Below are 27,797 nucleotides of genomic sequence, written 5' to 3'. Positions count from 1 at the left end.
AATGAAAGTCTTAACTCTAGCATCAGTAACACCTGGATGTCTCTTTTCTCCCAGGTCTCCCCTCTGCTCAAAAGCTTCCTGGACCGGATGTTAGTGCGAGACCCGGCTCAGAGGGCCACCGCCAGCGAGCTTCTCAAGCACCCGTTCCTGTCGAAGGGGGGGCCGCCGTCCTGCATCGTGCCTTTGATGCGGCAGAACAGGATGAAGTGAGATAATACGCGCCACTAAGACGCCTGGACTCTGGAGATGGTGTTACAGGATACTCCTGCACACACAGGAGTGACCCTCAGAGGTCACAGACAGGAGACGTGAAAACAGGGTGTGCAGGAGTATCCTCTGTGAGTCACTGAACTGCGAGAGTGAATTCCCTAAAACAAACAGAGGCAATAAGGTGGAGTGTGTGTGTGTGTGTGTGTGTGTGTGTGTGTGTGTGTGTGTGTGTGTGTTTCGTGTGTGTGTGTGTGTGTGTGTGTGTGTGTTTCATACATGTGTGTGTGAGCAGCAGAGGAGCCTCCTGTAAACACTTTTACCTGAAGAGCCTCAATTGGAAAGATTAAGAACTGTGGATCTTTTTTTCTCCTATCTGTGGACCTTACCTGGATTTGAGGTGTGAAGGTGAGGTTTTGCACACCAGTCTGATGCTTTGAAGGAGCCGAGAGCCCATTGGCTGATTTTTAACATCACTATTGGACAATCTGTAAGCCGATTTTCTTTCTTTCTTTTTTTTTTTTCCTGCATTCGGAGACTGTCCTCATCACAGCCAGAACTTACTACTGAGAGAGGAAATCTTGTGGCTCCGACTTTATTCTGTAGCCTTAAAAACACTAATTTCCTGTCGTAAACAAGCAAACGTACACTAAGTGAAAAAGTAAACACTGGAGTCGTGGTTTCAGATGAATTTTCTTCTTCTTTTCTCCTGAAGTACAATGAACATAGAGAGCTATATCACTTGTGATGTTATACTATCTGTTTTGTGATTGTTTTATTGTTGTTGTAAAGTGTTTCCTGGTTTATTTTAGAGTGAGATGTGATGATTTTTTTTCTTAAGCACTGTTGATGAGAGATAGAAGCTGCACTCTCAGTTTGATTTTGTTTTGTAGAGAAAGACCACATACAGCACACACAGCCCCTTAAACCTGGGTCTGAGTGTCTGAGTCACCCCCTGGGTTTGGTTGATTTTCACTCGTGTTTTTAGAACAGTAGGGTTTAAACACTCAACGCTCACTCGACAAACTAGAAAACGAGCCTGACTTGCTGCTCGTTGGCCCGTCACTGAGCTGTTTTTATTCTGTGGTCCTTTTATGTCTTTGTCCAAAGTTTCCAGCTGCTGACATTGTTCCTCTCCTCGTTTCGTGTTTGATTGCCACTTTGAGTCCACTCTGAAATAAGATAATACCAGGTCTCTGTCACGCAGAGGCTTTTATTTATAGGACGATGTTAACACTACTCCACCTCACAAACAGAAGTGTCAGCCATGATTAAGAAAAGCAGCTTCGTTGTCGATGAGCTGTGCTGCTCACGCTCCAGCGGAGAGTGTGTCTGTTGGAGATTTAACACTCGTGTGAAAATCTGCTTCCAGCTGCTAATAATGTAGAGATGTTTAAAAACTAAAGGAAGCACGAGACCTGAGGCACAGATTTACCCTTTAAGGGACAGGTTACCAAAATCAGGCTTGTTCATTTTTCCTCTGGACTGTTTTGCTACTTATGCATCTGGATCGTTTTGGTGCGAGTCTTGCAGTTTTGGAGATGTCAGCCTTTGCTTTAATATAATTCAACTAAATGGTTATTAAAGTGCTGCAGAGCTTGCCATCATTTTACCCGGTTACTCAAACGAACAGTTTGTTTCATGGAGGAACTGTTTTTTTTCCAGTGAATAGAAGCATGTGGCCTGCTATCGTTACAGCTCAGCCGAGAGGGAGGACATTAATGTTGTGGTGCAGCGTCTGTTTATTCAGCTCTTTGGCTGCACAGAGAGAGGAACTGTGCAAATTCAACCAGCACTCATGCTTTGGAGTGTTTGCGGCCCTCTAAAAAGCCAATGGGATTGGGTCAGATGCTGATTGGTTGATAATCTGGCACAGCAAGAGAAGAGAACAGCAATAAAGTTCCTCGCAAAGAGGAAGAAATGCAACCAAAAGAAACTGACTAAAGTGGAAGGTTTTCATTCTTTTTAACACTCGGTTTAGCGACAGAGAAGAAAGAGAGAGGGTGTATTTTGACTTCTGTCACCTAAAAACAGTCAGCTGCTGGACCAACAACAGCGCAGAGTTTACCATATTTTTGGCACCACTCCCTGGTAACAGTACAAGTTTCAATATGTAAATGTGGACCTGCAAGCTCTGCTGGTGCACGACCATTAGCCTCTCGACACGGGCCGCTTACACTTCCTCCTGGAGAATGATACGCTTTCAGATGTGGTTTGGTTGAGAGAAAATAGTTCCTGCATGAAAATTCTTGGTTTTTGTATGAGGGCACTTTTGTTGAGCTTATCGTGCTTTCAGGACTATTTAGTTCCACAATTTTCTAGATCCATGTTCTCCAAACCTGCACAACTTGCACTGAAACTAAATGGGTAAAGAGCTCTGATGGGTAGAAGAAGAATATGGAAATGTGATTTTTTTTTTCGGCCTGCCCTTCCTCTTTTAATTTTCTTGCAGCTCATAGAAATCATAACTGTTACCAAATGATGATGACTCAAGTCCCAAATTCCTTCTTAGGCGGCTGAAATCGACTGACAGTATCACAGTTTGGTAAAAATAAACTAAAACCTAAATATGAAAAAAAATCGAGATCTCTTTAGTTTCAGTGAAATATCAAAGTAACCCGAGGATTGGGCTGTCTACACAACCACATTACAGCAAACTGAAACATGCAGACCACTCAGGAAACTGATTTTAAACGAAGAATTTTTAAATAAATAAAGATACAAACTAATAGTTCAGTTTGATTTTTTTTTTTTTTTTTTTTTTTTTTTTTGGGGGGGGTATGCTTCTGCCCTGGCAATCCTAAGACCAGAAAACAGAAGTCATTCCATGAAAACTTCCGTTCTTCCCGCCTGACCTGCTCAGAATCAGCTGATTTTTCTTCATGTACAATAACTTTAGTATATTTCATGAAGCCGTGCATAATTTTGCCTTCATGCTGTGAAAGCTTTTTCATCGCAGACCATCAAGAGTACAAAACTTTGCACTTTTAATGAAGAGCAAGCCTCCATTAGGGGCTGTAACTCTGAAAGTATGAAGGTAAAATGTTGCACAGCTTCATTCCATAAACTGAAGTTGGTGTAAAAAAAGCAGTCAGCTGATTCTGAGGGGGTCAGGCTGACATTTTCAGACTTAACTACCCGTCTGAGATCTGTGCAGTGTGTGACTGTGAGCAGTCGTTCTTAGAACGATGGAAGGAAAGCTGTTTCTGCTGTGTTCCAGCGCCCTGCAGGGAGACAGAGATAAACAACCTGCAGACGCATTCCTATCTCGGCCTGTTTCCATTTCTTCTTTGTCTTCCAGTTCAGCCTCCACATCCGACCAGAACTCGGTCAGGTGGCTTTTTATAAACTGCCAACCCAGAATACTTCCAATCAATGGACACAGGGAAACATGTAGCACACTTACAGGTGCCTTCTGCTTTTGGAAACACTCCTGGAGGTGTATGATTGGGTGGTCTTTAGCACATTTACTGTACTTGACATAAATGTATTGTTAACCATGCTGACACAGCAGCTGTCTAACTGACATATTTGAAGCTTTGTACAAAGAGCAGCAGCACAGAGTAGAAGCACGTCGAAGCAGGAAGTAGGTTTTAGTTCAAGCTCATTGTTTCCTAACATTGTTTATCATTTTTGCAAAGCACAGCTAGCTGCGGTTTGAAGATGGTTAAAATGACACCCTCTTTTCCAGCTGCGCAGGACTGCTGGAGTATTTTGCAAGTCCAAAATAACACAGGGTGCAGTTCATCCTCCATCTGAGAAGAGCTGTTTTAGCTCCACCCCCTTTAACCCAACTAACTTCTGATTAAGAATAATTTTTGACCCATCCATTTCATTCACTATCCAGCTCAGTGTTCGAGGCTGTCCCACTTTAATAGGGTGAGAAACGGGGAACAGATGTGACAGTTTGGATGACTATTTGACTGCTCAGTGAAAAAAATAGTTTTAAATTATACACGCCTTCCCTTTTTTTAAGCGATAGACTGTATATAAAAGATGTGTCTGACTGTGCATAAACTGGATAATCGGCATCTGACTCTAAAAATGAAATCTTTACAAAAAAGACCTCTATACAGAGTAGCTGCTTCCTTTTGGACATTTAGAAGAACACAGGTGTAAAGCTTTGTTTTTGACACTGGATTGCTTCTGTGGTTTTTATCAGATGTGACATCAGTGAGCCTTTATTCTGTTTGCCAATAACAAAAATAAAAGAAGACAACCTGCTCCTGGTGTCCAGGCGGCAGACCAGTAGAGCCTCCGCACTGATGCTGACGTGTCCAACTCCTTAATGAGGTCCAGTGTAACTGGTCTCTGTGGTTTGGGTCAGGGAGCGATCTTTAACAAACCCCAGCTTTAAAAAAAAAAACAAACAAAAACAACAGCTTACACAACCCTGGTGATTTTCCTTTGGTTGGAGGCCAAAACACGTTTGGAAGCAGCTGCTCGATATTTGAAACTTTGGCCTTGTTTTCAGGGATTTTTCCAGTCTTAAAACGAGCGTTTACGCACGTGAGAACATGTCAGCAGGGTCTGTGTTACCTTCACTGGTAGAAATGTGTGATTTCAGCTTACTTAAGACCATTTCATAAACAAAAACAGTACGCCTGTGTTAATGACACCCTGGTTTTCTTTGGCACAGGCTAAAACCTGGAATTTCTGCAGGTTTAATATCCACTGCCCTGACAGCACAGATGTGGTAGTATATAAGGAAAGCAGAACCGACCCTGCTTTCATGATGCAGGCTGAAGGCTTTCTCAGTGAGAGCAGCATCACCCCGCACAGTTTCACGGTTTTTCTTCTGTGGTTACATTGAAGATGCAGACTCCGTTAGGCGGCACCTTAACCTCGGGGAAAAGCTTTCTTTCAGCCGCTTTAACCTCTGATCATGTAATAACGTGTTGAATTTTTAGCTTCAGGAGCTCAGCACTGATGTGCCCATGCCTTCCTGCAGTTTTTCATAAAAGTGGAGGCGGAAAAAGAATCATTTCCACCCCATGAAAACGTGCGTTACGATACTTTCCATGCCCGGGTTTCAATCTGCATGTTTTTGTGCCACCACAGGATGAACGTGGGTTAATTGTAAACCTCGTCCCTGCCGCTCTTTTTTTTTTTTTTTCTTCCTCTTCAGAAGCATCCGCTCAGTTGAAACGTCTCGCAGGCGTTTTGTACTTTGTCTTCTTGGCAGCTTCCCAGGCTGTAAATTATCATCTGGATGTTCTGTGGTGAAAAGTGGAGCAGGCTGGTAATGAGTCACTGAGCGCAAAAGGCGAATGAAATGTCGGACTGGATGACAATCTTTATTTAGTGATTGAAACACTCTGAACTTCGCTGTTCTCTGTTTTGTGTATCGATCCCAGATCAGCCTCTAAATTCAGCTTTAAACTGCACGTTTTCACACTGATTAACACGAAGACTGGCCTCCTGCTAATGCTGCTGATTCTTGTTGGGTTTTTATTGGCTGTGTTTCCTGCTGAACTTTGTTAATCTGTTATAAGTTGCTGGTTAAAATGACTGGATCATACTGGGGGCACTGGAAAAGCAGAATAAGAGTCCAACTCTTAATTGTTTGTTTTGAAGCCACATCAGCCCCAACATTAAAACCACTTAAACCTCGTCCCTCATCCTGGGCAGCTCTGGTCTGTCTGACAGGAGGCTTTTTTTTTCAGATAGCCAGTGGAAATAGAACCTTTTATATCGATTTAGAGTAGGACTGCATGTCTGGCAGCAGTTCTTTGGGGTCTCTGTGGATCAGGCACCGGGCCGGCTCAGCTTTTAACACATCAGAAGGTCATGGGTTTAAACCCTGGCTGTTTGCTTGCTCTTCCAATGCCTCCTAGGGTTTCTCTGGAAGAACAGTGTAGGCTATCATCTTCCACATAGAGACAGGGGAGGACATCCAGGAGGCTTCCCCAGCAGGAGAGCCTCGTTCACCTGTTCAGCCAAAACCCGTGACCAAGCGTGGAGCCGCTGAACCACAAAAGCTGTACACGGTCGTAGCTTCTGCCCTCATTTCTCCTTCTCCTTCTTCATAACTCCTCCAGTCTGTTTTTCTGTGTAAAACGTCTCACCTGCCTGTCCTCCACGCTTCATCGTGCCTTTCACACACTTTCATCAATGATAAAAAACTGAAAAACAAAAGCAGCAGTCAGAATCGTTTCCTCTTGTTTTGAGATGATGGATGAGTCGCTGCTCCACACGTGCACTCATTCCAGCGAGTGCAGGAGGCGACATCAGCATCAAACTGTAGTGAAGAAGATTACATGTAAATATTAATTTAAAAATGTTGATTAAATGAATTGATGCAAAAACAAGATTCTCCCAACACTGAGAAACGTGTTTGTTTAACACAACCAAAAGAAATTCTTCAGCTCAACAAGAAGTCTGTGTCCAGCTGTGAGAGACCGCAGCTGTCGGGGAGCGCTGCCGGGAGCGCTGCCGGGAGCGCTGCCAGGAGCAGAACGTGTTCAGGTCACCTGTGAGAGGTTTGAATTCTGTGGCTCATTGACACCTTAACCTAGATTTACTTTAGTTCGTGCTTTCCGGTTTAATCGGTCACTTCACTGCCCTCAAAACTGCGATGCACAGAGAAACTGGCACGCACGAGACCAACGGCTTCAGTCTCGTAATTTTTAACTTTGTTCTGCAAATGTTTCACGTGTTTTTCTTGCAGTAGAAACATCTGGTTCGTGAGTCGAACAGAACATGTCCACGATGAAGGTCTAATATGAAACATTGCAAGTAAATTAAATATGTTTTTGGATGTTAGTGCGCAGGAGTCTGTTCATAGCTGTTTTTAAGTTTTTCTTTCTGTTGTGTGTGGAGTTTCTTTTGTTTTTTTTTGTTTTTTTAATTGTCCCAAACAGCGGCCCTGATCCCGGGTCAGATCGAGTCCCTTTTAGTCTGGTGACAGTTTTTTGTCATGCTGTTTTTTGTATCACCCCCGTTTGATCAGCTGTCCTATATCAATGTGAATCTTGTTCATCTGGTGTGCCAGATGTTGCTTAAGTAGCCGTAACTACGTGTCCGTGGACCAGATTGTACTGCTGTGTGTGCAGACACGTTGCGATTTCATGCCTTAACATTTTCAGCCACTACTTGACAGACAACTAACTGACTCTGACGCTGGGACCGCTGGTGATGGGGGAGAAGGACACTTCCATGATGCTTTATCCTCTTCTCATCTCACATATCTGAGGGGTCTTCATCATTTAAACATGCTTAAAGTGACAGCTCTCACTGACATTCCTCACAGACATCTGATTGATTGATGGGACCAGGGAAGAGGTCCGGTCCGAAAGGATTTTTTTTCAGGAAGCAGGGCTGCTAACTTTCAATTTTCCTACAGAGGCGTCCTGTGGATCATTTTGTTAACAGGGTTCAGGGTTCAGTGCCTTTCTTTGAGGCATCGTTTTTAAAGGTTTTCCTGCTTCTTGGGAAAACTCCTGCAGGACCTTCCTCTGGTTTCCACAGCGAACGAGTGACTGACTGGAATACAACAAACGGCCTGTTCAGATTTCCACTGACTTGTTGAATATCTGATTTTGTTGATGTGTTGTTTTGTCAGACATGCGAGCGACTACCTGCACCGTTTTTGTAAATGTCACTGGTGTTGTAAAAACATAGATTTTACTCTGCAAATTTTACTTTTTTGCAAATACAGTTTTTGTAAAAGATCCCCAGAGTCTGTGTGTTTCTTATTTCCTTTCTTCATGTGCCTGGTGTGTTTGAAATGTTGGTCGTGCATAAATGTGTTTACATGGTGGAAAACAAACACGACTCAAAGAGCTTGGCCCAGTTACAGATCAGAGGTTATTACAGAGACACGGACCAGAATTCAGGTGAGAGGTTAAATTTTAAAGATGGCGTCTTCATGCTTTGTTTGGCATGTGGCTCAGTGCAGCTTAACCCTTCCTCTATGACAGCAGCTTGCGGCTCTTCTGACCACGTCTGAGGTCTCGATGACCTAAATAAGCAAACATGACAGTAAAAATGTTTTTGTTACATTCTCATTTCTAAACATATGTTACCTGTAAACTGAATTTGAAACATTTAAATTATTGTGTCAAGCTGGCTCCTCATTCTCGTGCCTAACCTCTGTGGTGGCAGTTAAACAATAACAAACGTACGCGTCTGTTCCTGAGTCATCCTTCACTCCACTTGAGTTTGAACTACTCCTCCTCGCATCTTAAAGGCCTGATAGGATCTCATTATCCTAACGCAGCTCTTCACTCTCAGACTCCAGGCTTAATTATAGGTTCATAGTTTGTAAACATATGTTACAAGTGGCCATGGCTGTGCAGAGATGTTTGAAGGGGCGGGTGCTCAAAGTTAAAACCAAGCTGAAGAACAACAACCCAGAATCACATCATACTATATCACTGTCTTCAGGTGGGGAACAATGCAAAGCAAACGTAGCCTATGTTTTACCTGATGGGTACAATGTTGCTGCTGATCGTGCTGGAGGGCAGGCCTGTGTTGATCTACATGATGTAGACATTAAAAAGTCCACAGGAGAGATGGTAGCTGAGTATACAGGTGTTAGGAGATAATAATGAAATGCAAAGATTGGTGACAGCGCTTAGAACCGTGATCCAGAATTCTTCCCTTATTATTTATTCGTAGTGCGATAATAATAATGTAATAAGAATTAAAAAATTAAATCATAAATATAAAAATGTATTTATTGACAAAATAATGTATTTATGATGATGATTTGTTTGACTATCCACTCTGTGCAGGCAGAATGCTTATTAAATGTTTAAACTGTAGAGATGTAATAATTCTGTTGCTGTAAAATCAGCATTTTGAGATATTTGGGGCATTGGTTAATCGTAATCATGTGACTGATGCAAGCCAGATCCTTTTATTTAGCAAAAATGTGATTAATAGTTAAATGTTATTGTTGAAGGGCACAGGCAGGAGTCCACATGCACACACAAATTTAAAAAACAAAGTAAAAAAGGGAAAGGGGCAGGTGCCAAAGCCCCCTGCACGTGCCTGCAAGTGACTTTAGCTTGCAACTAAAGGGGAAGTCCACACAAGGAAGATATGCATTAACTGTTTTATTGACAAGCGGTGGAAAGGATCAGTGAATCAGTGGTGACGTATATGAACAGAAAGTCTGAAGTCCATCAGGCAGGAAGCGAGAAAAACCAGGTCAGCTCAGATACAAACACATTGATAGAATTAATCTGCTCCGCCCACAAGTCACATGACCCAACAAAACAGACTGTAAGGGCTGTCACAAGTAGAATGGGAGGCAGAGCCTTCAGCTGTCAGACCTCTCACTGGTGGAACCAGCTCCCAGTTTGGGTTCAGCAGACCATTACTTGATATATTGTCGTGCTTTTTACAACTACATGAATGTACTATTGCTGTGTGATTTATTACTATTACTGAAGGCTACTCGCCAACGAGCTAACATTGTTAGCAGACTTTTAGACTTGATGGATAGCATTAACAACCTCAGAGGGCCCGGTGGCGCCAGTGTCCGGCAGCCTCGCCTCTGTCAGTGCGCCCCAGGGAAGCTGTGGCTACATGTAGCTGCCATCACCAGTGTGTGAATGGGTGGATGACTGAATGTAGTGTATAGCGCTTTGGGGTCCATAGGGACCAAGTAAAGCGCTGTACAAATACAGGCCATTTACCATTTAACAACCTGCTAGCTGCAAATAATCATGTGCAGTTCTGAAAGCATTACCAACTCGATTTTTAAATCTTAATATAAAGTGAGTAACAGTAGGGTAGACATTAGGTAAGGCTGCACTTTTTGCAGTGATCTTGTATTTAAAACTATTTCTGTATCGGTAATGTTTCTTTCTGTCTGCTTTCAGAACTGCACATGATTATTTGCAGCTAGCAGCTGTAATGCAGCCTTCGGTAATAGTAATAAATCACAGCAATAGTACATTGAAGATACTGAAGTGGCAAATAACCCAGGTAGCTACCACAACTAAAACAAGGAAGCTGCAATAGGTTAACGTTAGCTGTTTAAAAAGAACTTACTTCCAGATGTTTCTTTAGATTGGAGCTGGAGTCTTTTGTCTCTGAGAGCAGCTTGGTTGCTGGCAAAAGGAGTTTGCATTGCACAGTCAGATTTCTGGTCAGAGCCTCTTAATGCGTGTTTTGTTTGGATTTCCTGCAATGGTGGAATTACCAAAATTAGAGAGGGGATAGCCTAACATATGAAACAGGAAAAGACCGCCGTGTAATCCATTTATTTCAACAAGGTAACTGTATTCTAATTATCACCTATTTAAGTGGTAACTGTAACGGAATACAGTTACTCATATTTTGTATTTTAAATACGTAGCACCGGTACATGTATTCCGTTACTCCCCAACACTGTCTATAGCAGTGGTGTCAAACATAAGGTGCAGGGTTCACAATCAGTCCAACTAAGACTTCAATCCAAACAACTTCCTGTGAAAAGAGAGTTCTTCCTCCCTGCTGTCAAGTGTGGGATTTTCTCCTAGTATTTAAAAAGCAGTTTTATTTTCCTGATTTCTGCCTTCAGAGCTGCTGAGTGTGCCACAGTCACAGTCATCAGTTTATAAGCAGGAAGTCGCACATGGATGATGTGCAATTAGTGCAGAGATGTTGCCACAGTGAGGCTAAAATCTGACATCTGATAAACTTCTTGTGAGTTTGCTGATGAGCTGATACAGCCACCAGAGGAAACCTTGATAAAAAAAAAAATATCACTTGTGCAGCATGCAGGGAGTCAGTGCTGTTTTATTTTTAGTATTTCCGTCAACTCGCCCCGCCGGCACCGTGTTCTGCAGGCTGCGGCTCGTCGCTTTTACTGTCAACAGTGAGACTGAAGGGTGGGTTCCTCCAAACAATGACAGCTGTGTTTGTGGTCCCTGTGGGCGTGTGAACCTCAGACAGATGGGAAAGAAGAAGTGAGGGGTTTGCTTGTTTGTATGTTTAGATCTTGTGCTATATTCAAGATGAGTGTGCATCTGTGCCTGTTGGGATGGGTTACCTAAAACTTGGAACCAGGTTGTTTTTGAAGTATGTAAAAAGAAAAACTGAATTTGGATACTTTTTATACTTGTTTTTCTTCCTGTATTCATTCTGCTCCTCTCTTCAGTTGAAATGTGGTTGTTCACACACACACATTTGTGTGCAAGAAAGCCCATTTTATAAAAGATGAGGCCTGAAAAATTAAGTTACTTTAACCTGCAGGGGGCGACTCCTCTGATTAGAGACAAGTTTCTGCTTTCGTAATCTGTGACCCCAGTAAACAGTTTCCTGGTGGGTTTACAACCTCAGTCATTAGCTTGAAGCCCTCCTTAGAGCAACCTGATGGTGGATTTGTAAAGTGTGGTCTAATTTGGTCATTAAAGAGCCCCGCTTTACCCGTGCAGGAGAAATCATGGCTAAACTGTCTGTTTCTGATCATCATGAAAACATCTGGTTTCAAATAAGTTCCAGCACTTCACCTGTGGTTTGCTTGTTTTGACCCTGCGCCCTTGTCTTACTAATGTTACTCACAGTTTCACTAATAGATGACTGTATGAGTGTTGATGTCACATAGTGGTTAGTGAAGCTCCATCATAAAGACTCAATTTGAAAGTCTTCATCGTTTCCATCTTGATGTTTTAAAACACTAGAAATAGGTCGATCTAACTGCGACACCTAGACCCATGTTCATGAGGCAGACACTCGTGAATCACCCGCCCTGAAGAATCCCTCCGTGCTGAAACAAATAGGGACATTTGTAAATGTGGATATCATGTTTTATAAAATAACACCTGAAACTAATGAAGGAGACACCAAATTCATGAAAGTACTCACCAAAGTCATAGACCAAAGAACAGGTAGAGTTGTCAATTTTCAACCAGAAAAGTCGCCCTCTGCTGGACATTTGAAAGAAAAAAGGTTTAAGTCTTTACTTACAAAACCCGAATGCTACGTCCATCTTTTAAATACAGTCTATGCGTGCAGCTTTCTAGCCTCCAGCAGAGGGCGACTCCTCTAGTAGCTAACAGAAAAAACAGATCTATAGAAGAATAGTGGGAATTTTCCTGCTTGTTACATGTAGATTATTCAGTTCTTGTGAAACACAGCATGATGTACAGTTTTTGCGTAAATTCATGGGTATCTTGTGTAACATCACTACCATAACACCCATAATCTGTTGCCATCACTGACATGATTCCCAGGGTGTAGTAACAGGGCTGTTGACTTACCTGACTATGAGCTGTAGCCTGCTTTGTGTTTAACAAACATGTTAAACGGGCTCAGCTCATTATAACTGCGAGCGGCTCAGCCCACTGCTTAATTAAATGTGCTTCCAGGAAGTCACTTCATCGGCTTTTCAGCTCATTTTAATGTTTCTTTGTATATGTTTATTTTTATTTTGGAACCGGCCACAGTTTCCTTTTCCTAATTGAGCTAAGAGGAACTAAAGCGTTAAAGGGTGTGTGTGTGTGTGTGTGTGTGTGTCTGTGTATGTGTATGTGTTTGTGGCTTAAAGAGAGCGTTTCCAGAATATGACGGCAGGCGCGCAGGTGGGCGGTGTTTGGAGGCAGCAGCAACCAATGGGAGGCCTATGTGTCGCTGTCAAACACAGCTGATCGATGAGTGAGGGGAGAACAGCCCAAAAGGTCCCACTTGTTGCTGTGCAGGAGCAGCGATCGTCAGCTGGTCGCGGAGGTCTGATCGACCCTCGGTTCGCGCCCTGAAACCGGTGAGGAAGCACACCAGGAGTCCTCGACAGCCCTGCAGCCGCTCCGGTGCACGATCACCCCGCCGTGCCTCGCTCTCAGCCCTCAGGTGAGCTTTTTTTCATATTATTTCTGACATTTTCACTCTCTTCCATTGCTCCATTCACACCGAGGAGGTGTCGGGCTTTGCGCTTACCTGCCCGGTGACGGCGGGATAACGCAGGTGTAAAGACGAACAGCGAGGACTTCCCACTGTGATCTGGTGTGTGGGTGTTTTTCTGATGTCGCTGGATCCACACACAGCAAACATCGGCGGTCACAGCAGATCGCGCAGGGGCGCTCGGTTTCTGTAATTGAATTATTGTTGCGGTGACAGAAGAGCAGCTCCTTCACAAACGACTGAAGGGCCTAAAAATAACAGGTCCGTCATGCTGATGATGATGCGGTGGAACGGGGGAGATTTTTACATAACAAACAGTGTTTGTGCGCAGAAATCTGTAATCCGACAGGAGCTGTGCAGCTTTTAAGGACAGGCTTTTAGTTTCAAGGCTTTCCAGGAGTCCTTGAAGCCTCTTCAAGGGTTAATTTGAATGGGTTTAAGCTGTCAGGGCTCTGCACTGTAAGAGTGTAGGTCTACAGATGAAATATGAGTTTAAGCACTTTCCTGCTTTTCTCTGCCACATTTCGTGAACATTGGAAATGATGCGAGCTTCAGATGTAGAAAAAAACGCCTTTGAGTATCGAGGTTATCACCCTCAAGCGCACTTGTGATGTTACTGATCTATTGTTTGGTTGTGAGGTGAGAAAAGTGCTCTTTGAGTCACATTCATTAACACCAAGACCGTCAGATGTGGACTTGTGATGGGGGACGTACTTTTCAGTCAGTTTTATTTATATATTGCATTCGAGAGTATTTATGCTAAGGTTTTTTTGCACCATTTCCGGCAGTAATGCGTTAATTTCTTTATGCTTGCGTGAACGAGGAGTCTTGACTCTTGAGGGACTGAGGAGGCAGGATGAAGGAAAACCAGTGTATGAGTTGTTCTGAGTTATTTTCTGCTTTCCTTTGTTTTTATGCTGCTTGTTGAATGATAAAAGAAGCTATCTGAAGGCGTAGCTGGGCCGATTTCCACATTCTTCAACATTAATCAACTAGTTTTAAAAAATCATAGCAAAATGAGAGAAATTATGAGTCAAAACATGTTAATTGTAAAAACCTGAAGGAAGGATCTGGACTGTGGTGGATGAGCTAATATGAAAGTTTCTGTCAGATCTGGCTGATTGAGCGATTAAATGAACCTGTAATATCAGACCAAAGCGGTTTTACTGCCATAATATTAGTGCGTGGTTAATTTCTGGCGGATTTTATGACCTTTAGTATCTTACATCTGACTCACTGAACAGGAAACACTTTATGGATAAAATCATTTCCACAAAGAGATCTGAGCCATTCTTCAAAGGGATGAGATTAGTGAAGTGAGATCATCAGGAAGGATCTCCAGTGTTCCGCGTGTGTGCATATACAGATCGTTTAATTTAGCTTTGAACTTTCACCACATTTTAGTCTCGATCTGCAGCTCCCTTAGCCGCGGCACACACGATTAGACCAGTAATAAAATATAGAGCGATACAACATACATGCAAAACACGACACACTGTAAAACCTGCATATGTATACATCCATTTATAAACATAATATAGAAACTTCTGATGGTGCTTTTAAGCGCGAGGACGCATCCAAGGATCCATCTTCCGAAATGATCCTGCTTTCCATGTTTTTCTCTATTAATTTATGTCTCAGTTAAGTGAAGCACACATGATATTCCTGTTTCCCTCCTGCACTGAGATGTGTTCGTGTGTCTCAAATAAATATTGGTGCACACAGGAGCAGCAGCTGCAGGGTGGCATGCTTGCTGCATCCCTGCCATCGGCTCAGTAATGCAGCATCAGCACTTCCACAGAGTGCTGCTGTGCATTGTGTACACAGAGGCCATGTTTCTGTTTCTTTGTTTGTTGCTTCATCACTGATGTTTTTTTCTTTCTTTTTTTGTTGTTGTCTCAAAACATAAGTGAGGAATAATTTTCTACCGCATGGTCAGCTGAAAAGACTTATTTTGGAGCCTGACCCCAAACACAGGTTTAATCACATGCTATCTTATGATATCTGAGATGGAGCTCACATGTTGACTCTAACTTGTGGTTAAAAACTGGAGTCAGTTCTTAATTAAAAGCGGTAATAATCATACCCTGACATTAAGTGTTATTTCCTCCATCTGCCTGCTCGTTTCTCACGTTCACACTGGAGCAAAAAGAGCAAAGTTCAGGCTTTCGCAGGTGGACTCTTCTTCACAGCTACTCATCCACCAGGCTCTCAGATGTGGCTTAACACCACCTTCTACAAACTACTGTTGATAACTTCCATAACTCACACTTTTGTTTTTCCCCTTATCTTTACTGTCTACGTCATGTTGTACGAGACCGCGAGGCTCCCTCAAGGTTGCAGTCCCCTTCTCACCTGTGCTCACGCCAGCTGCTTCCTCTGTTTGTGCCAAACAGCTCGATGTTGTGGCTGCAAACATGAAAAAAAAAAAAAAACATCAGGTCCTGTGCGCCAGAAAATATTTCCAAGAAAGAGCGAGCTAAACAAGAGCAAATGCTACTCTAATATGAGATAAAGAAGGTGTAATGTGTACATACAGGCGTGGCCACCCTGAGTTACGGTGAAATCATTTCACCTCAGTCATGAAGGGGAGGTGTAGGTGATGGGGGAGGACAGTCCAGCTCCAGGAACTATTTTCTCTGTGAAATTATTCTGCTTTTGTCTTATTCTCACTGTGCAGCTGCATTTTTTTGTTGCACCTGCAGTGTGGAGTCACCTGTAGCATCTGCCAGTCATATCACAGTCCTCAGCACCCAGACTGCACCGGCGCAGCCTGGAGTCGGCAGGAAATCTGACATTTAAGCCTCTCCAGAACAATTCTGATCGAGTCTGCGTTGGTGCTTCACATCTTCAAACGCAAAGTTTGCCAAACCGAGCGAAGCCTGGCTGTCGTTTCAGGGCTTTATAGCGAGACAGGAAGGCCTGATGAGGCTGGTTTTATTTTATCACTCTGTTGTCACGGCAGCCTTGTTGCCTCCAGGCTTTTTCTAACTTCACAAACATTACAGCACAAGTTCTAATATCACACAGATCCATGATGACTAAGATGCAGACCTCCCACGCAGGTTGTGGTCACAGAAGATGGAGATGGTGTGAATGTGTATGTGTATTTCAGTGTGTTAATCTGTTGTGTGTGTGTGTGTGTGTGTGTGTGTGTGCATCTAAGCCTGGCTGGCTCGCTGAGGCAGTGGGTCCTCCCCCGGCTGCTCCAGAGATGACTGGCATCTCTGTCGACATGAAAGCACCGAACACAAATGAAAGAGGGCAAAGTACACCTACACGCACCTTTTCACACATGCTGGCATTTGGGCTCAGGCTCCGGCAGAGGTCTGGAACCAGTTTATCTCAGGAAGTGTGTGCGTGCAATGTTAGTGATTTGGAGATAAAGGTTTGGTTGCTGTGGCGATTGCTTTCGGTTTCGGCGTGAAGAAAGTTTTGTATCGGCGCCGTCAGACGGCGGCGGTGGTCGATATGGCCACTGTTGAAACCGTAAACAGTGGGAGGTGGTAGTTTCAGAATGGATCACCTGAAAGGTTGAAGTCAGGCCGTGCTGTCTTGGTTAAAGGTTTGATGGGAAGATGGTGAAATAAAGTAGGGTGTGTGTTTCTTTTAGAGTAGCTCTGCAGGATTCCAAAATAATCTTTATTTGAACTGTACTGAGCATCAGTGCAGATCCTCAGTTCCTCCTCTGACTGAAACAAGCAGTCAAACTTTCTTCTGATTGGCTGTACCTCACAAACAGAAGGTCTGAAAAGCTGGTGGGCGAATTTTTATCTGATTATTTTTTTGCAGAAAACTTCTGCTCAGCCATCATCAGCAAAATCCACGTTTTACTGTTACTTTGCTGCATTTCCAGTAGAAGCAAATAAAAGTGTGTGACTGTTTGGCATTTTAACACAGAGCTGTGATATAACGTGTGGCTGACGCTGCTTACTCCGTTGGCTCTCAAACCTCCTTCAGAGACTGGAGAAACTCCCCAGTACTTCCAAACATTAGACAAAGATCCTGGTGGGTTATAATCTTAAACATCTTCATCATTGTTGCTTCTCTGCATTTTAAAAGCAGCTTTCTGAGTTAAACGTGGCTGAAAATGGCAGGTTTTATGCTGCAGAGGGGAGGACGTGGGGCTTTAAATCTGATGTTTTGTGTTTAAAAATCAGAGTGAGGTTCTTTGTCGCTGCAGCTGCAGCTACTTGGTGAGCAGAGGGTGCTGTGGTGATCAGCAGCTGACAGGTGTGGATGAAGACAACAGCTGGCTCGCTCTGTAGGTGTTCTCTGAAAAATAAGGCGGACAGGCTGGTTCACAGCTGACAAAAGCAGGGTGAAGGTGTTTGCATTCACAGCTGGGGTGTCGTTTTAATCAGAAAGGTTTTGGCAGGTGGGGGGACTTCTTCCTGGTGACTGTCCGTTACCCCCGTGTGTGTGTGTGTGTGTGTGTGTGTGTGAGTGAGTGTGAAGATGGCCGCTGGCATGTTTGTGTGTGCTTTCTCCTCCTCTGACTCTCTGTTGTGTCACCAGGAAGTCCGGTTTGATGTCGGCCTCAGTCCTCTCTCCATGGCCGTGTAGACCCGTCAGTCTGGTCTGTGGACTCTTCCTGCTGGCCTCCTCACCACTCCTCATTGCAGGTACGACCTCTGACCCCAACAGGGTCGCTTTTAAAACATGCAGCAATCTCCACTCAACCTTTTTGAAAGAACTCAAGCAAAAACTCTGAGCTGATGGCAGAGAAATGACGCACACTTTGATTCATGGTGAATATTAGAGAACTAACATTCATCTCATTGTGGTGGTTTTACATTTTGGACTGAAAGAAGAAGTAGGGGAAAAGATTGCCAGAGTCAGCTCTGCCACTTCCTCTTAACCCCTTTATGACAGAAATTGCTCTCAGATGGTCCAAAAGATACGAGGGGTGAAGAACCTAAACAGAAAGTGATTATTTCTGCCTGCTTCACACATCAGAGTTTAGTTTTCACAACTATTATATGAGTAGTGTGCATGCAGGCCAGTTCACTTTGCACATAAACGTTCATCTAAAGCAGTGGTGTCAAACATAAGGCCCGGGGACCAGAATTGGACATTGAAACATGTAATGACTTAACTTTTTTTCTGATTTTTTTTTTTTTTTTTTGGCTTGTCCTACTGATAAACACCTCCCCCCAACATTCATACTACACCAAAGTAATGAAGTGATAGATCAACATTTAAATGACAGAAAATTCCCATTATTTTTCTTTCAAAAGTCTTTTTATTAGACAAAGGTTCCAATACAATGTAAACAATAACACAAAATGCTTCAGAATATTCCAAAATTTCAATCTTGTTCCCACCCTAACCCTTAAAACAACAAATAATTGGCAGCCTGCTGCCCAACTAAACAAACAAACAAACAAACAAACAAAAACAGAAAAAAACAAACAAAAGCAAAAAACAACAAATTCCCATTATTTTTATTTGAATTAACAAAACTTTCCACTTTATAATTAAAAGCAATGAGAAACCAGAACTTTTGCACATTTGTTATGCTGAGATAAATGTGCAGTTAAACCACTTTACCGTGACCGAAAGGGAATTTTTACTGCCCACTTAAGATGAAAGTGGGTATGTGTGTGGCCTTTGATGTAAAGTGAGTTTGACGTCCCTGGTCTAAAGCGTGCTGATTGGTCAGTTTGATGACGGTGCTGTGATGTCCCTGAAATTCACAGACATGTAAATCTGTTGCCTCAATAAATTTGATTAAAAATATGGAAGAAGATGGGCCAGAGCTCCACCGAGCCCCATTTATTCTGGACTGTTTCAAAGCGCTCTATGAACCAGGGAGCCCTCACCCTGACACATCATAATGCAGCTTTGTCAGGCGCCTCCTGTGTTTCCCCTTCATGCAAAAAGCATCATTGAGCGTCAGTTGTTCCAGCCGCAGCTCTATCGGTACCTGACAGGTCACAGTCCTGTTTTTGCAGGACTTTTTTTGTTTTGCCCAAAGACTGGGCTTGGTTTAAAGCTTGTCTCTTCACAACAGGAACCATGGTATTTGAGAAATGACGAGTTGGGAGTTGCCGATTATTCTCACTAATGTCGTAAAACCCTGTGTCTTTGTATTGCTTCAATTCCCACAATCCTTCTGCAACCAAAGAGCTCTAAACACAGACGCATGGTGACCCCGGCTTGAGTTGCATAAGCGGTTAAATAAACTGATATAATCTTATTTTATTCAGCTCACCTTATGTGTACCAGCAGGAGTGAAACTGAAAACCACTTGTTAGTGAAAGTTTTGAAAAGATAACTTTATTTGGAAATTCAGATTTCCACCTGATCTTACCTGAAGAGAAATTTAACATGAGATTTATTAAAGCCACACAAACACTAAAAGATCAAAAAGTCACCCTTATTAAAAAAAAATAAAAAATTCACTGAAAAGGCCACATAAGCCACATAAAGCCTCTGTAGCAGTTTGGACTGAAACACACTTATATGACACCTTTACCATGACTGATTTTGAAACACTACATGAACTTTAGGCAGGATGTCTGCAGTTTCTCTTCAGGTCACTGTGTTCAGTCTGTTTTGGAGGTTTGAAACTAGCCGTCTGCCTCCTCCTGTCCTAATAAGAACCGTCTTGTCACGCGCTTTAGCTCGTATAGGAACCAGCTGTGTTTCGTAACGCTGCAGTGCTTTGTGGCCCAGATGCGTCTAAATATCTGTTTCTTTGATTTTAGAAGGCGAGTGAAATCCCTTGAAAGTGCCTTACTTTATTCATTCAGGTGTCATTTTGCACTCTCAGCTTCACACTTGCCCTACTCTTAGCACGTTAACGCTGAAGAGGTGGAGGAAACCATAATTCTGCAGACACATATGTTTTTAAGGTGAAAGATGAAGAAATAGAGGAAGTTAGGAACACAGCTGGGTTTCTGGTAAAGCTGCCTGCTGTGGGCGAGTAAATAAAGATCATAAAAAAAAAACTGAACCAAATCTCTGTGGAACCTTTTAGCCACATATCAGCTCTTGTTTGCTGTAATAATATCCCCTCGCTGTGCTTTCATGTGGACACAGCTTGTGTTGCACTCTTCATCCATCACCCCTCACCATGAAACCTCGCCTGCATGCTTATCTTCTTCGAGTGTGTTGGAATAGCAACTTGCACTCCAGGCCGACTTATTGCCCTTTGGTTTCTTTTTTGTTTAGTTATTTAAAATCCAGACAAAGGATGCATGCAGGTCCTCTTTCATTATCCATAAATTCAGTGAACCACACAAGTGTTTGCACAATGACACATTTAAGAACAGTGCAAATAAACCTGCAAAATCATTGGCTAGCACTGTGAAACCAAAGGACACTGTGGACATAACTCTAAAGCAATGCAAGCCTACAGGAGATATAACCCCCCCCCCCCTGAATATTTATGTAATGGGGGGGGGGGGACCCTCCTCAATCCAAACAGAGCTAAATCTCTCTTAGTTTCAGCAGGTGGCAGCTGGTGGAAGGAAGGAGTGAGAAAAACACCTCCACAATGTTTATCCTGTTCTTTAAAGCCAAAAGCAAACAAACGCACATGGAGCAGTGCTGCAAAAATGGAGGAGGGCCGAGGGAGAACATAAACAATATCCAGCAACAGTGATGGATCCTGAACAAATGTCCATCCATCCACTTGTCCAGGTCTAGGGCCACAGGACCGTAGTCTAACAATGGATGTCCAGAGCTTCCTCTCAGGACCCACCTCCTTCAGCTCTTCTGGAGCTGCACTGAGATGCTCCCAAGTGGCCATCTACTCTCAATTGGATATGGCCAAATGTCTAACGTAGGAGGTGTCGAGGAGGTCTGGTGCTTGGAGAAACATGGCCCCTTCTCATCACTGTTTTGTTTTTCTGCAGGCAAAATGAACTGCACTCACCCTCTGGTGCCAGAATATGGAGGTTTTCGCTGCGATCCCTCCCCGTGCCAAGGCTTCCCTCACAAGACCACCATCCGCCTCTTCTGTGAATCAGGATACCAGATGAGGACCCCACTGTCCAGGTGCCGCAACGGGAAGTGGCACCCTCCCATATCTGCCTGCATCCCCATGAAAGGTGAGAGTTTGAAGGCCTCCAGTCAGAGTTATAGTGTGTTGTGTTTTTGTTTGCGCTCCAGCAAAGTGATCAGGGCGTGGTGTTGAGGTTTGTGTGTTTTGTTAAGTGCAAAGAGCAGTGGTACATTAAACTCACACTCTTAGATGTGTTTAATGGAGCTGATAAGCCAGTTTCAGTTTCCATGCTTACGAGTTTTGCTCATGCATATTGTCAGCAGGTTGTTAGTTTCGATTCGAGCCATCCAATCGCCTCTGAGGCTTCTGGAGTTACTCAGTTTAGAAGTCATATGATATTAAACTTTCCTTCTTTAATAATAAGATTTTCTTAGACAACTCTTAACATTTCCCAGCAGTAGCGAGCATCACAGCGTTGCTCAGAGATTATTACTTAAGTTTATAATCTACCTGTGACTCATCTCCCCGTCAGCCCAGCCGGTCGAAAGGCTGGTTAGTCATTTTAGTCACCGCTCATTTCTTGTTTTAAGCATTCAGGAAGTAGATAGCGTGTGTACCAAGTACTTGTCGACAGCATACAAATATGTGTTAATGCTAATTTCTGATATGAGAGGAAGAGGGCCTAAAGGTAATATGAAGCTTCAAGCTTCATCTCATCATCTTCATCTAATTTCCACCTCATCATTAATACCAATGAGTATCAGCCACTGTTACATTTTTTTTTCTTTTAATTTACAGCCAGTGACTTTATGGCACGATTGAAAATAATTAAGGAAACAAATTGTACTTGCGTGGCTTTTTAAAGTGTGCAGTACTCAAAGAGCTTGAGTCACATGAAATCAATACAGCATACCACGCGTTCAGCAAATTATGAACTCAAATTTCCCAGATTTTACAATATTTAAAACAGATATCCGAGATCATGTGCCCCATACACCGCACAGTTTCAGAAACACTGGTTTCATGAGGAACTGGATAACAGCCTGATAACAACCCTGGACACAAGCACTAACTAGGACTCAGTAACCACTCCAGGAGTTAAAGCTAAACCAGCGCTCTTGGTCAGTGAAACACTGACAGCAGCATCACACGTCCGCAAGACTCAAAGTCTCAGCAGAATAAAAGAAAACTATGATCATAACACACTAAATTAAGCTTTTGAAGTTAAGCATTAACAATCTAGTGAGACTGTGCATGTGCCACTGCAGATGTATCCCTTAACCACCTAAGACCCGAACTCTTCCACGGCATGCATTTTTAATTTCTCTTTGATATTTGGGCTGATTAGGACCTGATGAATGTGAAAAACAAAGAATTACCAGATTTTATTTTTTTTTACCTAATCTTTGTTTCTAAGACAAATGAGAGCCACATATGAGGATATTCGTTTAAAATTTCGATAGAACAGTAGCAGAATAATGTCCTTGTAAGTGGATATCAGGCCCTTGTAGAGCCAAATTGAGTATTTTGGTCTAAATAACCCAAAATGTGATGTCCTCATATTTGGACGCCAGGTCCTAGGAGGTTAAAAATAATTAAATAACACACTTGTGGATGACTGTGCTTCTCAGTATTCACGAATAGGTAGTTATAACTAGACTAATATAAATGTATTAAATTCAACATCTTTTTTTTTTTAAAGCTAATATTATTATGGAAAGCTCATAAAATGGAACCAACGAGCATTGATTTCTTTTAGAAAATGTACAGTATTTACATTGTGTGTTAAGAGACAGATCTCAGTTTTGGCCACATGTTGGTGCCCCATACACCACACACTTACCAAAACACCCATTTCATTAACTTCTGAAACAACAACAAGGGGGGGAAAATGAGTCTCTGTCGTAGTTTTCTGTTAATGTGTAAACTTTCATAATGTTTGTGGCTACATTATTGCTGGAAACCACATTATTCATTCACAAGAATCAACACCCACCAGCAGTGCCACTGAACTGTTGTACTCTTAGTCTCACAATGCCGCCAGTGCTGCAGTGTGACCCGATATATTTACTCTTAGATTCTGCTGAAGTACACTTTTATTGGGCTTGTATTGAAACTTCAAAGCTCTACTTCCTTTTCCTTTTCCTTTTTTTTTTATATATTATTTCACATTTCAATGATGTGTGATTCTGCACAATGACTGTTTTATTTTAAGTACTTTTTAACTATATTTTGATGCTCAGAATCTTAACTTTACCTCAGTAAAGAGTCTGAATACACATTTCACTGCTTTGCTGAATAGCTATGCAAAACAAAAGGACTTTTAGTTTTGTTTTTGTGCACAGGGCTGCGCATGAACCTGAAAATCATCCCCAATGTTTTCTACACTGACACAAAATGTAGATAATTCAGTACTGATGTAAGTTAAATGCATCAATTATGCAGAAACAGCAGACGCAGCAGCTTTATCGTCTTTATCTTATGACCTACTTAACAGGTGAACACAGACACATTCTACAGAGGAAGTAGCAGCTTTACTTTCCTCAGACCAGTTCCAACTTCCTCTGTCGCCATTCAGTCGAATGTGCTGCAACAGGAAGTCAAAGTGCAGAATGAGGAAGCGGGCAAAGCCACCATAATAACCATTAAACATTTCCTCTCTGACGCTGTCAGTCTCATGGAAAGCTGCTGCCGTGTTGTCACGGGCACAAACAAACCACACAGCTTGAAAATCTCTCCTCTCGCAAAGATCTTGAGATAGATAATTAATTTCTGCTCAGAGCTTCTACTCAGAACACACAACCTTTCCCAGGGTTATGCATTTAGGTTCAGTTTACCTGTCTTATTGTGGTGACAAAAACACCAAATGCACATCTGGCATTCAGGCACAATTTTGGAAATAATCAGATCTCCTCAAAGAACCTGGATTTTAGTTTTGGAAGCCTGTTCTGCTGAAAACAATCCTGTTAAGTTCAAACCTGCTGCAGAATGTTCTGGTGGCTCTGCTGCATATGCATGGTCTCATGCATAAATGCAACCACGCCCAAAACGGCCCAAAATGTTCAGTGTGCACACGCACAAAGTCAGGAAAAGGCAACAAAATGTGAAGGTTTTGGTATTTTAAGCATCTGTAATGTCTGTCTTTTTCTTCCTCAGGCAATTTTATCCCAAAACCCGACGACTCAATGCCCAGCATGGCCACGACTGCAGTGGGTGTGTCCATCTTCCTGCTCACCACCACCGCCTGCCTGGTCCTCAAGTCCCGGCTCTACCCTTGTCAATCACAAAGGTAAGAAGAAACGTCTATTGACTTTTTATCCATGTATTTGTTTCTGAGCACCTATTTTTACAGGTGTGACATCTTATGTGTATTTATATGCACATGATATCTTATTCTACCTTTACAGTCAGTACCTTTACCTTTTTTTGACTTTTGTTGCCATGATGCCAGGTCTCTCTTGGAAATGAGATTTTTAATCTCAATTAGATTTTTTTACCTGGATAAATAAAGGATTAATAAAATAATAATAAAAATACAGTAATAAATGAACTAATAGCTGTACAGGACAGACACCACTTCAAACACTCTGAGTGTTATCAGGCTATCAAAGCTGTTGCCACATGTTCTTGTTATTATAATAAATAACTTCTAAATTAGGTCAACTCCACCTCGTAGTAAGGCCAGAGGGTTCGTAGTATCCATTCTGGTTACTGATAAATACTGATACTGAAATGCGTGTTAGCATCATGTGCTGCCTTGTCTGAGTGTGGGGAGCTGGAAACACAGGCTGAACTTTAGTTACTTTATATTCAGTGCCGTAGTTTCAGGTCAGGAGCACTTCATTTGTCATCTGAGCATTAACCTCTTACTTTTCCTTCCTCCCTGCAGCCGTCGCTCCTCAGACCAGCTGGACCTGATGGTGGACGGGCTTCCAGTTTCCCTTCCCTCCTATGAGGAGGCGGTGTACGGCAGCTGGGGGCAGCGCATCCCTGCCTGCTCAACCCCCGGGCCCACGCAGCTCCTCCTGGCTCAGGAGGCTCCGGGCTGTCAGCAGTCTTCCCCGAGCAGCCAGTCAGACGGCAGTCACTGCCCGCTCCTATCGGGCCAAAGCCCTGACAACCCTCCACCGCCTTACGAAGAGGTCCAGTCGCCACATGCCAGAGACAGGATGAATGACGGGGACGTCCTGCAGCTCCGCGTTGCACTTTCAGACGATAAGGACACATGATGACGGACGGAGAGACTCACGTGTGACTGAAGTAGTTTATGATTTTAACAGGTGCAGTGTTCACTCTGCAGATAACGGCTCAAAAAACATAAAAACAGGGGCTCACGGCAGACTCATGTACTGCCCGCACTTTTCCTGGTTGGCTCACCAGCATCAGGACCTATCACATGGTATTTTAGACGATAAGCTCTGATTGGCCAGTTGTTGGGTCAAAAAAGACCCGAATGAAGAGGACTGAAGTGCATTTATAGCTGAAACGTTGATTGTATAGTGTGTTTGTATAAACGTTGATTGTATAGCAAATGTATGTGACGCAGGGAGGGGGTGTGTTGTGCGGTATCATCGCTGTCTTGTGAAATCCTGAGAGTGTGAAAACAGGAAGGCTTTTACCAGACGGTGGTGACATGAAGGTCTGTGTGTGTGTGTGTGTGTCTGTGTGTGTGTGTGTGTGTATGTGTGTGTTTTCAGCGTGTTTCTGGAGACGTCGTCTACCTTTTCCCCTCAGTGACGGGGCTCATTAAGGCTTCGTTTGTGAAGTCAGTGGCGTGTTGTTTCTTTTCACTTCTGCATTTGTGTCTGAGACTTTTGCACAGTGTTTCTATTAAAGTCCAAACTGGCCGAGGCGCACGGGCTGCTGATTTAAAAGCACACACACTCGGGTCGTGGATGGTGATTTTGTTTTGTTTTTTTAAATAAAATGTTAATTTCATGTACAGCAAAGTGCTTGGAAACCAAATGTTCTCTTAAAGTGTTTCTGCTGTGTTCATTCAATGCTGATGGAGGAAAAACTATTTAATATTTAATCGCTTTCAATCTACAGTTATGAGTTGATTGATTTACTAAATGAAATCAATATATTTAGTAAATCATTGGAGATTTATGTAGGCACTTTTAAAAAAAAAATCAATTAAAAAAAAATTAAAAGAAGAAGATTTTAGGTGCAAATCTCTGAGATGACCCAAATGCCTTTGAGGATCATCTTCATGTCCTTACTGGGTTCCTCGAGTGACTGACGCCTTCAGACCTTGAATGTATTTAATGTTTTTGTTTTGTGCAGACAGATCTGAACTAATATATATAAATATATGTGTATATAAATTGTAATATTTACAAAATGATTATTTCTATATTGTGTTATTGCACAGACTTATATGATTAATAAATGTTGAGGTGTTTCTTTATTTGGACGTCTCCGTCTCTGTTGTTGTTGTTGTTGTTGTTGTTGTTGTAAACACAGCTGATATTTTGTGCAGCATTTGTCTTTAGCTGCTAGTTTTTACATAAATGTGAAAGTTTTCACCCAACTGTTTGAGATGCTCTGCTAAAAACAGCAGGAACTCTTTAAGGGGTTGCAGGGTTTTAAATTCCTGGTGGTGAACTTTTTTTCTTCTTGCTGAACAGTTTTTCCTGGCTGGATGAACCTTTTACCCCTACATGCTGCAGGTTAGTCCACAACAACAGCAGTCAGCAGTAAAGTTAATGATTGTGTTCCCAGAAAGTGACTGAGAAACAGGGTAACTCAAGCACGGTGAAGAAACAGCACAGCGAGTTGTACTGTTTGAAGTTGTGAAAACAAAAATGACACAAAATCTGGTCTTTCCCTTTTAGGAGACTGCAGGTTAGCTGGCATGAGAACTTTGCCCATGATGCAACACAACAATCAGACATCTGATGTGGCAGAGTCAAATCAGGTCAATTTGTTTACAAGGATGGTTTAAAAAAAAAGCTAGACATTGATCATGCGCAGCTAATAAAACAATAAATGCATTAAAACATAAAAGTAGTATGACTTGTAAACATTAAAAAATAAAAAACAAAGCAGTCTAGTTTAACCTGTTTTCTGGGCTTCCTGCTCAAAAATGACATCCCCAAAATGAATGGAGTATTTCTCTGCAATCACAAACTCTGTGTAAACAATCTTGGTATCAAAATAAAGCTAACACTTGTTCATCAGAGGTGTAAAAATTGCAGCAGATGTTGCTGTGTCAAAGTTACTCAGGCTGGAACACAGAAAAAGTTTTTAGTATAAAACCCTTTTAAAAATATGCTTTAGATCAGCGGTCCCCAACCTTTTTTGCGCCACGGACCGGTTTATGCCCGACAATATTTTCACGGACCGGCCTTTAAGGTGTCGCGGATAAATACAACAAAATAAAACTAGTACCGGTACCGAAAAAAAGATGATTTATTCATAACACACGTGAAAAGACCCAGGAAAACCGAGTTAACGATAAAAACGATAACAAAATAACGCTGAAAACCGATAAAAACCCTGAAAACCATACATTTCACACCTGAGCCTCAACTCTCGCGGCCCGGTACCGGTCCGAGGCCCGGGGGTTGGGGACCGCTGCTTTAGATCTCATTTTAATCCAGAAATTCAGTAATCAACATATAAACATCATCTGTGCAAAGATTTGTGCTTCTAAAGTAAAACAGTGAAAAATTGCAGCACTTTTAATAAATAAATATTCAGACATTGTACAACAAGTCCAATCCTGACACACTCTGGACACCATATATGAGTAAAAGTTTTAGGTATTAAACAGCAGAGATTATTTAATTTCATTAAC

General features: G+C 42.4%; 2 protein-coding genes and 1 long non-coding RNA gene across 5 annotated transcripts in view; 2 read left to right on the top strand and 1 right to left on the bottom strand.

Annotated features, from left to right (window-relative positions):
* Nucleotides 1–7,882, top strand: part of pak4 (p21 protein (Cdc42/Rac)-activated kinase 4) — a 52,122-nt gene extending 44,240 nt beyond the window's left edge. For all 3 annotated transcript variants that reach the window (XM_084952015.1, XM_084952016.1, XM_084952017.1), the window contains exon 11: nucleotides 55–7,882. In XM_084952015.1, coding sequence (XP_084808141.1) covers nucleotides 55–210 — 156 coding nt within the window. In that variant the 3' untranslated portion in view covers nucleotides 211–7,882. The remainder of the gene's footprint in view (nucleotides 1–54) is intronic.
* Nucleotides 6,353–13,374, bottom strand: LOC146373261 (uncharacterized). Its single transcript, XR_014802314.1, has 4 exons — nucleotides 13,078–13,374; nucleotides 12,010–12,071; nucleotides 10,213–11,911; nucleotides 6,353–6,448 (listed from the first exon to the last, which is right to left on the bottom strand). It is a non-coding gene; the product is annotated as an uncharacterized LOC146373261 (long non-coding RNA).
* LOC146373260 (sushi domain-containing protein 6) lies at nucleotides 12,720–26,405 on the top strand. Its single transcript, XM_084952018.1, has 5 exons — nucleotides 12,720–12,990; nucleotides 17,560–17,666; nucleotides 20,907–21,101; nucleotides 24,152–24,284; nucleotides 24,885–26,405. Exons 2-5 carry the CDS (start codon nucleotides 17,573–17,575, stop codon nucleotides 25,222–25,224), a joined length of 762 nt encoding a protein of 253 aa, XP_084808144.1. The 5' UTR covers nucleotides 12,720–12,990; nucleotides 17,560–17,572; the 3' UTR covers nucleotides 25,225–26,405.
* Nucleotides 26,406–27,797: the final 1,392 nt, after the last annotated feature.

Source organism: Perissodus microlepis, chromosome 14 (genome assembly GCF_051167445.1).
Source record: "Perissodus microlepis isolate ML-2025 ecotype Zambia chromosome 14, ASM5116744v1, whole genome shotgun sequence".
In the NCBI taxonomy this organism is placed as follows: Eukaryota; Metazoa; Chordata; class Actinopteri; order Cichliformes; family Cichlidae; genus Perissodus; species Perissodus microlepis.
This window is presented reverse-complemented; position numbering and strand designations above follow the sequence as displayed.